Consider the following 11,136-nt stretch of genomic DNA (forward strand, 5'->3'; position numbering starts at 1 on the left):
TGGCCTACAACAAGTCAATTATAAATTAATTGAGATTAAACATAAATTTTTATTTAATTTTATTTTACTAATGTCATTAAATTCGAATGAAAATGAGTCTAACCTTAGAAAGAGCGGTGTTATTATCCCTTGAATTATTTATTATAAATTTTATTGTTTTTTAATCTCATTTAATATATATATTTTTAAATAAAATAAATAATATAATTTTTATATGCATAACATATGTACATAAAAGAAAATAAAAAAACATGAAATAAAAATTCAAAATGGTGATGTATTGTATTTTAAATATATTTTGCATTCCCATGGCGGATTCCATTGTCAGACTTTTTCCCACATCCCGTAAACAATTATTCTACTATTATTCTAGGGATCTACGTGTGATAACTGATAATCTGTCCAAGAGTAAAAAAAACATCGTGCTGGGAAAACATTTCCCATTCTCATTGCTCCAAGTCGAAGGGGGGAAATCATTTACCTCTGGAAAAAAAACCCTATAATTTAATGTATGTATATGTAGAGAGAGAGAGAGAGTGAGTTGACTATGTTTAAGAGAGAGAGAGGGGATTGAGTTGAGTGTCTTCTCACTCTAATTATATGTTTTTTCTTTTAAACGCGCAGAAAATGTACAACGCATAGCTCCAAGACTGCCCTCCCTCTTTTCTCTCTCTAAAGATCTCTTCTGCCAGAGGGCGTGTTTGTCTGTATCTACTAGGTATATATCGGTGTAAATCAAGTCAGTCGCCGTGATGCTGTGTCGTTTAGCCGGCTGAGATTTCGCTACCAGATTCTCTCTTCTAAGGGAAAGAAGGTGCTCTGTTTTGAGAAAGTTGAGGCACAACTGGAGTTCCTAGTTCTCTCTCTCTCTCTACGGACAAGTATTTCCAGCTGTGTGAGTATGTATACCCGTGTACAATTTTCGTACGATACTCCGTATACGTATTTCTTCTATTTGGATCTTATGTTGATCTCTCTGTGATGCGTATATCCGCTGATGCTATTTAGATTTACGCTGTTAGGATTGCATTTTCGTGGCTCTTGTTTCGGATTTCTTTTTTCAAGTGATGATCGTCCTTCTGAAATGGTGCAGCAGAAAGGGAAATTTGCAGTCTTTTTGTGAATCGATAAAAGGGGAGTTCTCTTTTCAGTTGCTGATCAAACAGGCATAGAAGGTATTTGAGTTTTATCTTTTACGATTAGTTATCTTTTTTATTATATCCTTGGACAAAATATGTAGCTTTTTTGTTTCTTGTAGTAATTTAAATGATTTTAAAGGGATCAGATGAAATCAAATATTTCATGCTTTTAGGATTTTTTGCTTGTAATTTACCACATTCTTCTTCTTTTAGGAAGATTCAGGAGAGGTTAAAAGATTATGAGTTATAAGAATGTGTAAGGTTCGTTTAGATCTGGGAGGGAGGGAGAGTGTGAAGAGTACAGAGAGAGGGCAAATCATGTAGTGGGCATTGGGGTTTTTGACTTTGAAGCAGGAAATATAGGTTAAAAAATGTCAGTATAATTTTTTTAGCTGATAAAGGACTGTTGGGATGTTTGAAAAGTGGCGTGACCTTTTCTTGTCCACTTCTTTATCTTTAGACAAAGGGAAGATTCCAAAACTTAAGTCTACTGTTTATGCCCAAACAATATAAAAAGTTATTTTTTCTTCCACTAAAAAGTTTCTATATGATAGAGTAGTCCCCTGATTGCTTCATTTTCTTTTTCTTTTTTTCTTTCTGGTGAAAAACTTGCTAGCACCTCCCTTCTCTGCGTTTGATTCTAAAGTAAAAGGCGGTTTGACATATATGACCAAGGAATAGATTGTTTTAGTATTCACACTCATTTGGCTTTTATTGGTGGATATATCCAGCAACATTCAATATCTTTTAAATTGTTGTTCTTCTACAAAAGGAAAGGTGAGATAATCAGTTTCTCGGGTTTTCATTTTTGCATCTTCAATTATTCTCCATGAAGACTAGAATCTAAATGGAGAATAATGACGTTAGCTGGAAGAGCAATCAAGATAAAGCAATACTTTATAATTTGCGAAATCTGCAATTAATTGTTCCTGATCTGTTCCTGATCTGTTGCAGTAGGATGAAATCCTTGTTTCTGATGCAGCTTCTTTGCATATGCTTATGGTTAGATAATGCTTTAGTTTGTTTTAGTAATTATACTTTATATGGGTGGATTCATTATCAGTGTCATGTGAGCTTTCTGGGGTTTATGGGTTTTGGAACAACTGGATCTAGCTGTGCTACGCATAATTCAATGCATTATCCGGCCTTTGACATAGCGATAGTTATAACAGGAAAGAAGGCCAATAATTGCATTTGCTGAGAGTAAAGTTGGTCCATTCAAATATTTGAAGTATCTTGTTGAAATAGTCTATTAAGATCACTAGTTCTTGATTAGTTTGTATCTTTCGTTTTTATTTAGTTCTTATCAAGCTTGTGTATTCTGTTTTTTTTTGAGTCTTTGGTAGCTATGAGTTTGCTTTCTCATTCTGATAAGCCACCAGATTTCACTGCATAGTGGATGTTTGCTTCACAACTGCTGAAAATTCTCCAAACTGTCCCAAGTGAACTGAAGAATGAAAGCCGGTAATATTTCCATCCTTTGGTAGTATTAAATGCTGTTAGTGTCCCACTGCCCCGAACCGGTCAGTTTCCAATGCAACATACATTGGCCAAATGTTTACGCCAAAACTTTGAAACTTTATATTCTTATGATTAATATCTGGTTCATTAAATGTTGTCACCAGTGATGCACTAGACAATACCCTGTCCAATGACTGAGGAATTAATAGTCCCCATGATTGCTTTGATTGGCCATTCGTCATGGCTATTGCATTGTTCCCGTTCTGTCTTCAATTGTTGATTCCTTTTTGTCTGACTAAGTACCCGTTCACCTATCTTCTCATTGGTTGCAAGTAAATAGAATCTTTCCTTATAAGAAGTTCGATTCACCTGCAGGTTATTATGAACCTTATTTTTTTGTTTGACTTTGACACGTGTTTCTAGGCATGATTCTGAACTTCTGAATGCAATGACAGTGTCTTTGAGCCTGCTGAATAATTCAAGAGCATGAAGGAAAATCAGGATGCAACTTTTCATGATTCTAAAAGTTTCGAGGGGGATACTGATCACCTGACCTGTGGAAGCAAAGAAATATACAAATTAGATGATTCTAAAAGGGACACCACTCCCCTAGCATTTGATGCAAAAGGTAGAGATGAGTGTTGGAACCTTAGAGTGATGGATAACTTTTCCATGGGTAATGAAAATGGATCTGTAGATTCTCCAAGAAAGAAAGATCAAAATGGACTCTCACATCATCTAGGCGGTTGGGAGAAAGATGCAGATTCTTTAAGCAAAGATCAGCAAAGTCCACAGTACTCGCTGAAAGTTGAAGAGGTTACGATTGGTAATGGAAATGAATCCATAGATTCTAGTACCCCATGTAATGGTGCTTCTTTGTTTGAGACAGTTACTAGTGTGTTTACTGATAAAAATGTAACGGAATGTGAATTGCCTGAGTTGGAGGTTTGCTACAAAGAGATTAATCATCAAATTGTGAAGGACATATGCGTTGATGAGGGGAGGTATGAGGACCAAAAGGTGATTGAAATTTATAAGGATGACAAATCTCGACATTATTTTCCCGAGTCTCATTATAACAATAACCATGGTGAAGATTCAGGAGGGGTTGGTAAGGAACTCCTAGTATCAGATAGAATAGAAGCTTCCTTCATGGAGATCACAAATGGCACTAGTGCTATTCAATGTGGGAGCAAAGAAGAATATGATGGCAAATCAGTTGATCAAGGAAGGCTAGAATCTCCCTCAGACAGCTCTGGCTACAAGGATACTGCTAAGCATTGTGATCCAGGGGACTCAGTGCAGACAGGTGAAGCAAATCAGGCTGCAATTCATTCTTCAGAAGAGGTATCTCTTGTGGATAGAGAACTTCCTATTCAAGAGTTTGGTACAAGAAGTTTCCTCAGATCTTTCCTCAACTCTTTAGATGGTGATGGAAACAAAGTTACACAACCGCCTGATCAGGTTTGGGTCACTTAACCGTGATTTTGGTTCACCATTTGTGTATTAGCTGTTGACAATGAGATGATCTGAGTTTATTATCCAATACAATTGGACAGAACTTATTGTACTCTTTACAAGTAGTGTGTTGCCATAGCATGCTGTGGCTTAAGGTGCCAGATTACACTAGCTTTGTTCTTATTCTTGAAGTTGCTATAGATTGTAATTCTTTGTTCTACAGATTTCTAATGGAAAAGCATCTACAAAGAGTCACGCCGCGTCATCTGAAGAAAAACAAGGACCAAAGGAAGATGTTCAAGCTAGCAGCCTACTGTACAATAGTAAGGTGGAAAGTGGAAGCATTACTTTCAATTTCAACTCCCCTGCACCAGTGTTAGCTGGCATCACAAATCGGTTAACTGAAAATGTCAAGGAACAGTCTTTTGACTCGGGGGATATGCAGGAACATAAGGATGCGGATGTGGACAATCTCCCAGATGGTGGGCAAGTTCAATGCGCTGGCGACAGCACTGCAGATGTCCAAGAACCATCCCTAATCATCAAGAATGGCAATTTCGATGGTTCTTCTGCCACTGGCCATGTTCCACCAGTAGGCATCAAAGAGGGGAGTGAGGAAAATGTTCATGAACAAACCCCAGAAAACAAGGATGACAACTCTGCTGATCTTTCTCAAGATTGCCAGCTTCAGTTTCCTAACAACAAGAGCCAGAGTTCCAGAAAAGATGATGTACAAGCTCTTGAGCCGAATGTTCCAAGGCATGAACATAGAAACTCTGGCAATGTTCCCGTCGTCAGCCAATTGCAATATGACGCTGGAGAGACGAGCTTCTCTGCAGCCGGTCTTATTAGTTATTCAGGGCCAATAGCGTTTTCTGGGAGCCTCTCTCATCGGTCTGATGGCAGTACAACCAGCGGCAGATCTTTTGCTTTCCCAGTGTAGAACTTTGTTTCCTCGTCACTTTTGATTGGCCACCTTGATCTCATACCCATACTGATAACCTGTGTGTTTCCTTGTGCAGATTACAATCTGAATGGAATAGCAGTCCAGTAAGAATGGCAAAAGCTGATAGGAGACATTTCCGAAAACACAAGGGCTGGAGATTAGGCCTTCTTTGCTGTAGATTCTAAGTGCTTCTATTATAGGTTATAGTGCAGATATACATCAAAATCTTAATTTAAAAGTCCTCCGAGTATTGTAAGTATAGGTGTCGATATGACCGCTTTGCTTCTTTAGGGCTTCTTCAAGTTGTTCCGAGAATTGCGATATGAACTAGTACATGTGCAGGCGCAATTATGTCTAAATTTTTGTTTCAGTATTTCTTCCTATAAACATGATATCATACTCATGGTTTTCCCTTACTGGGCATCACTGTCAATTTTTTGGCATTAACAGAAGGCTGTCTCAGATTCAACTGTCTGAACCTCCACATGCTTTTGTGCAATTTTCATCAATCATCATTGGCTTTGTGAAAACAAATTAAGCCCAATATCAAAGATAGGTGAAGTGGGCTACTTCTAAAGCCCATTGTTTAAGCTCTTACCTTTTCCTCAATAACATAGTTGAGAACATGAAAACAAAGTCGACATTTCCTAGGTATAAACTGAGTGTTTTTCTTCTACTCTCTCATACAGTCATGCTAGCTATATTACTTGACATATATGCTTAGTGTGACTTGAAATAAGCACTAATTTCATGTGAGCCGTTTGGTGCATATTTGATATTGTCATAAATTGAAAACACAGTGTGTACGTAGATTGGCCACCTGATGTAGCTACTTTTCTTTTTAGATAGAAGTAGAACCTAAGTGATCTCAGGAGCTAGGAGCCCTTAACACCACTGACCTGAACCAAAATTAAGTAGCAAAATGAAGTATTCATGAAATGGTGCGCATTTTTTGAGTTGCTTAACAAACAAAAAAAGGTGTGTAATTGTGAAGAAATGAGAGGGGCAGTGGGCCTACCATGGTATTGGTAGGAGACAAGATGTAGCTACTTTTCTTTTTAGATAGAAGTAGAACCTAAGTGATCTCAGGAGCTAGGAGCCCTTAACACCAGTGACCTGAACCAAAATTAAGTAGCAAAATGAAGTATTCATGAAATGGTGCGCATTTTTTGAGTTGCTTAACACACAAAAAAAGGTGTGTAATTGTGAAGAAATGAGAGGGGCAGTGGGCCTACCATGGTATTGGTAGGAGACAAGAAATCAACTCAAATGGTGTGAAGGTTCCTAAAAAGGCAACTATTAGAAATAAGGGTTTTCTGTGTACTTGTTTTGGAATTCTGAATTTTGTGCTTTGTGTATCTTCTTCCTCTCTCTCCCTCTCTCAACTCACTCACTCACTCTACATATCCCCCATTACTATAAATTCCAAGTCCCAGAAAGCAAACAGAAATAATGTAGTGAAGAAATCAAAGCTTTCTTGTTCCAAATATATCCTATCTAGTTACTATGGAAGTTTTAACTTCAGTTGTTTTAGTTCTCTTATTTCTGTTGGATCCCACCTGTGTGTGTGCTGATCAAGTCAAGATTGTCCAAATATCTTTTCAACATGGTAATAAGTTTTCTCTACATTTGCATGTCTAGCTTGTTATCTTAATGTGTACCCTTTTTCACAAATTCATCATGATCATGTTCCCAATTATATATGCAGTTCAAAATGCCAAGTCTTCTCTTCTGCCAAGGAAACTTCAACTCAATCAAGTAGCAACTGTATGCCTTAATTTTCTTGCATCCTATATGTCCCTTTGTCGATTTCGTCCCGATTTGTTTTTTTTCTTTAAAACTATACATATATATGTTCCTTCTGATCATCACAGGTGAAGGGTTCTGCTGATAAACATTTTACACCGCCCGAGAAATTCATAGAACCCTCATCAGGTACAGCTAGCACTTCCAACGTTGTTACTTCACTTTCGGAATTGCAAATGTGGTAGTAAATACTTTTGATCTCAAATAAAAGCTGTTTCTAATTTCCCTTTGGGAAGATGATGAGCTAAGTTATTACTACTTTCCATGTTATGCATGAGATAATTTCAACAGCCATTTTTCTACTTAAACAAGGAGTGGGAGACAATACATACGTGTTAAATTTCAAATTAGACGCACGATACGTTTAATAAAGCCATATTAAAATCATCTAAAGTCTATAATTCAAACGTCCGCCTAAAAAGTCATGATGCCACCTCGCCTATAATAATAATAATAATAATAAAAAAAAAGAATCCAGAAGCTACAAGTACATAGGTACAAATTAAAGCAACCAAGAAAATCATATCATTAATAACTTTTCATGCTTTATTTGATACCATATACTTAACTGGATTTCCATAATCTTCATTACAATATATATATATATATATTATGTGTGACTATTTATATATATATGTCTTGCTGCAGGCACCAAACAACATGGAAAACAAGAAAATGTGATGCAAGATGCAAGAAAAGGGACATGGAGAGAATGGGTTGAGGAAGGGACCAACAAGTCAGAATATTTTAGTATGGATTATGGGTGGGTCAGAAGGAGACGTCCAATACACAACAAGCACATCCCATTTGTCCCATAAAGTTGTTGATTTTGCTTGCTAGAATTAGGGCAGTTGATGATCCAACTTGTACTGTGTTTTCATAAGCACAAATTTTGGGGGGTTTTTTTGTGATAATTATAATTAGTTTGTTTGTGTCTAATTATATATATATTAGGGAAGGAAATGAGGAATGTGTCTGCCTTTGTAGCTCTGATTTGTTTGTGGCCGACACTTATCCACCAAAAGACGCTATATATATATATAAATGTTTTGTAACAAATTCTGGTGTAATAATCTAGGAATATTTTTGAACTTTGTCTCGTGCCCAAATTTTGTTGTTGTTTCCTCTCATGTTCCCAATGCAGTCAAAGGTATCATATCTCAAACCCCAATAATATTACACCTTATAATAATAATGTTAATTAATATGTATTCGAAGGTTGGCTAAGTTAAGAACTTCACAATTGTCCAAGTACCCAGTCCGTGATACTTAATTATATTAGTGTTTTTTTTTATTTATTATTAGAAAAATTTTAATTATTAATTATATTTTAAATTACAATACCTCTTACAGAAGATATCAATCGTGTTATATGTTGCATCAACATATTTACTTAGGCTTTGTGATTATTAAGGGATTCTAAATCCCTCTAAAACTAGAATTATTACAACATGTTAATTAATTTTATAGTTAAGTTACGTGCTCGGTTTGGTTCACAATTACCATATTGTTGTACGAATAATTTAGTTTATTAACGAATTAATTACATTGTAATTCTCACATGGCCGTACATTTGGGGCATGAACGTATATCACTTTGGTAGTGGTGCGACTGCATGCGACCACATCGGCCTTCGAGTCAACATTTTCAGCAATTGAAACTTCGTGCAATCCATAGAGATTCACCAAATAAAATAGTGTTAATTATACTTAACCTTTTCTAAAATTGTAAAGTTACATTTTTTTTTAAAAAAATTTAAATTACATTCGCATTCCTCTAAAAAGTTTTTATTTATATCTGACCCTTTATGTTAGAAATTGAATGAATAATACGGATGTTAGCAATTATTTCAATTTTGTCTCTTATTTAATATTATCATGTATATATGTTTTTGTACTTATAAAAAAATAAATAATATATATATATATATATGTAGAGTGAGGTTTACATCATTATAGGGAAGGGATAATAAATTGTATAATTTTCATATAGGATGTAAGTATAATTTTAAAACTTATTTGGGGAAAAGTGTGATTTCACATTTTTAGAGGAGAGGGAAGTGTAATTAACTCAATAAAATAATTATTTAAATATAATTTTAAGAAAAACGACATTATCACAATACACAAATATATTTGCTACATTCGCATACATTACAAGTGTAAATTATATTTCACTTAATATAAAAACTTATTATTTAACTTAAAAAACATTATGTAGCTGTTTTAATGTGTTTATATGCGTTGACGTACCCATAAATTTATACTATGTATTAAGGTTCAAAACATTAGAAATATTACTTTTATAAAATAATATGAATTGACTAAAATAACCTTATTATACTTGTTTCTTCCACAAATAACCATATTTTTAATAAAATTAGTTGTATATATTCATAGACATGGAAAATTAATTTATTTTTAAATTATTCTTATAATTCAGATCAATCATTTCTTTTTTTACTTTTGTGAAATAAATATATAAAAGCTTAAATTACTATATGCATCACATCAAATGTGCAATACCTATAATACCAGACACGTACGTAATAGGTTTAAAATATGTACAATATTTTGATTGGGTTGTCTTTGTGTGGAGTTTGGGCCTAAAACCTCATACTGAGCCCATTTCTTGAAGAAACAGCTAAAAATCCATTGGGCTTAATTCTCATGAAGCCCAGCATTAAATGTAAGCTGTATGGGGTGGTGTTTATTGACACATTTGACCCTCCTGCCTCAGTAATTTTGCAGTTATGCCACTGTCAACACCCACCCTGGCCAAGTCGCACTGACAAGAGTAGTCTTGTAATCACCACCATTTTTATCACCGTCCACACCAACCAGCACAACCACCGTCTCCATGGCGGCCTGCCGCCTCCTTTCGGGGAAGTTAACTCAAAAGACCTTTCTGTCCTCCAATTCCTACTTATTCCCCAAACTGGCCTCCTCTGCACTTTTCTCCACCCTCTGCAGAAGACAGTTTACGCCAGCGCTCCCCCAGCCACCGGCGGCCAAGAAGGTGCCTTTTACGGCCACCGCACACGGGGTCACGTGGAAAGACCCTTACCATTGGATGTCCGACATTAACGACCCGGATTTCATCAGCTACCTTAACCAAGAAAACTCATATGCCGAGGCATTTATGCAGGATACCCTTAATATGCGAAGGATCCTTTACTCTGAGATGGTTTCCAGAATTCCCTCCAAGATATCCACCCCTCCTGAACGTTGGGGCCCCTGGTCTGTAATTTGTTCATGAATTATGTATTAATGCATTTTTATGCAGCTTAATTTTGTATAATGTTAAAATTGTTCAGCTTCAGTCTGCTTTAGATGCATGCACAAAATTAACTTTTGTATTTCTTGTGCATAATTTTTTGATATGGTGTTAAACAGGTTGTACTACCAGTGCATTCCAGAAGGGAAGGAGTATCCTGTTTTATGTAGGAAATCAGCTATTGAAAGGAAAGGTTGGGCAGCAACTGTATTCAATTCCTTCATAGGAGGATTTGGCAGGGACCAAGTTTTGCTTGACTGGAATGAGATTGCACAAAAACACGGCAAGCTCTTTTAGCAAATAATTCCTGCTAATCCGATTTCTCTCCTAGCATATGTACATTTTTCCTGTGAAAACTGTTTTTGGTGTGTTTGCAGTTAGTTTCTTGTTGCAGTATAATACTTTGTGAAGCGAGTAGCTCTTAGGTTAAAATTGTTATTATTGAAACTTCTGTGCCCAAATGTGCTCAGAATATCTGTCAACACTAAAACGGACCTTTGTTATTTATCAGTCTTCTTAAGTAGCTAGACGATGTTCTCTTACTGCCTACGAGATGTTAAAGATGATGCTAGGTGGAACACAGAGGCACACAATGACTGAGCAAGTGAGATATGTCTTATATATTTGAATTATGGATCATTTATGCTTTAGAGCATAAGATACTTGGTGTCACCCTGGATTCATAAAAAATATGAGTGAATTAATGCCATCATTTTCTCTGGATCATCAACACAAGTCACTAGGAATGTGGATAATATCATTTGAATATGGTTCATCGCTTAAGATAGTTTGTTGCCACTTAACTAAAAATCAACATATTTCTATTAATAAAGTTTCAAATAGTTTATGAGACGAAATGCTGTTGTACCTTTGGCATGTTGAACGATATAGAGGAGGAGAATAGCTTAAGTATGATCTGATAGGAATATCTACTTTGATTAAGTTGATATACAAATACATGCATTAAAGTTGGAACTTTATTTTGTAGGATATGTCCATGTGGGTACATGCAGAGTATCACCAGACCACAGCTTTCTTGCATATACACTT

General features: G+C 35.8%; 3 protein-coding genes across 29 annotated transcripts; all 3 read left to right on the plus strand.

The window, feature by feature from the left end:
- The first annotated feature begins 562 nt into the window (after positions 1 to 562).
- On the plus strand, positions 563 to 5,437 carry LOC105180144. 27 transcript variants are annotated; one of them, XM_020691584.1, is made up of 7 exons: positions 563 to 899; positions 1,023 to 1,175; positions 2,522 to 2,603; positions 3,056 to 4,064; positions 4,282 to 4,386; positions 4,504 to 4,997; positions 5,081 to 5,437. In XM_020691584.1, exons 4-7 carry the CDS (start codon positions 3,087 to 3,089, stop codon positions 5,187 to 5,189), a joined length of 1,686 nt encoding a protein of 561 aa, XP_020547243.1. In that variant the 5' UTR covers positions 563 to 899; positions 1,023 to 1,175; positions 2,522 to 2,603; positions 3,056 to 3,086; the 3' UTR covers positions 5,190 to 5,437. The 27 variants fall into 27 exon arrangements, with proteins under 27 accessions (XP_020547243.1, XP_020547225.1, XP_011102104.1 ...); XM_020691566.1 differs by having other exon boundaries at positions 565 to 899; positions 1,009 to 1,175; positions 4,282 to 4,997; XM_011103802.2 differs by having other exon boundaries at positions 565 to 899; positions 2,486 to 2,603; positions 3,024 to 4,064; positions 4,282 to 4,997.
- Positions 5,438 to 6,209: 772 nt separating this feature from the next.
- LOC105180146 lies at positions 6,210 to 7,907 on the plus strand. The gene is made up of 4 exons (XM_011103806.2): positions 6,210 to 6,613; positions 6,713 to 6,771; positions 6,879 to 6,939; positions 7,459 to 7,907. The coding sequence occupies exons 1-4, from the start codon at positions 6,511 to 6,513 to the stop codon at positions 7,626 to 7,628; spliced, it is 393 nt and encodes a 130-aa protein (XP_011102108.1). The 5' UTR covers positions 6,210 to 6,510; the 3' UTR covers positions 7,629 to 7,907.
- Positions 7,908 to 9,565: 1,658 nt separating this feature from the next.
- Positions 9,566 to 11,136, plus strand: LOC110011457 (protease 2-like; the record flags this gene model as incomplete). The annotated part of the gene is given in 3 exon segments (XM_020691585.1): positions 9,566 to 10,049; positions 10,206 to 10,369; positions 11,075 to 11,136. Coding segments are annotated over 3 exon segments (606 nt in total), but the record flags the coding sequence as incomplete, so codon positions are not given.

This window comes from Sesamum indicum, unplaced genomic scaffold, assembly GCF_000512975.1.
Source record: "Sesamum indicum cultivar Zhongzhi No. 13 unplaced genomic scaffold, S_indicum_v1.0 scaffold00346, whole genome shotgun sequence".
Taxonomy (NCBI): Eukaryota; Viridiplantae; Streptophyta; class Magnoliopsida; order Lamiales; family Pedaliaceae; genus Sesamum; species Sesamum indicum.

Coding starts and splice junctions, on each gene's coding strand:
- LOC105180144 (XM_020691566.1), top strand. CDS start 3,087: ATGAAGGAAAATCAGGATGCAACTTTTCATGATTCTAAAAGTTTCGAG. Junction 4,065..4,281: donor TTACACAACCGCCTGATCAG/GTTTGGGTCACT, acceptor TTTGTTCTACAG/ATTTCTAATGGAAAAGCATC. Junction 4,998..5,080: donor AGATCTTTTGCTTTCCCAGT/GTAGAACTTTGT, acceptor TTCCTTGTGCAG/ATTACAATCTGAATGGAATA.
- LOC105180146 (XM_011103806.2), top strand. CDS start 6,511: ATGGAAGTTTTAACTTCAGTTGTTTTAGTTCTCTTATTTCTGTTGGAT. Junction 6,772..6,878: donor AACTCAATCAAGTAGCAACT/GTATGCCTTAAT, acceptor TGATCATCACAG/GTGAAGGGTTCTGCTGATAA. Junction 6,940..7,458: donor ATTCATAGAACCCTCATCAG/GTACAGCTAGCA, acceptor GTCTTGCTGCAG/GCACCAAACAACATGGAAAA.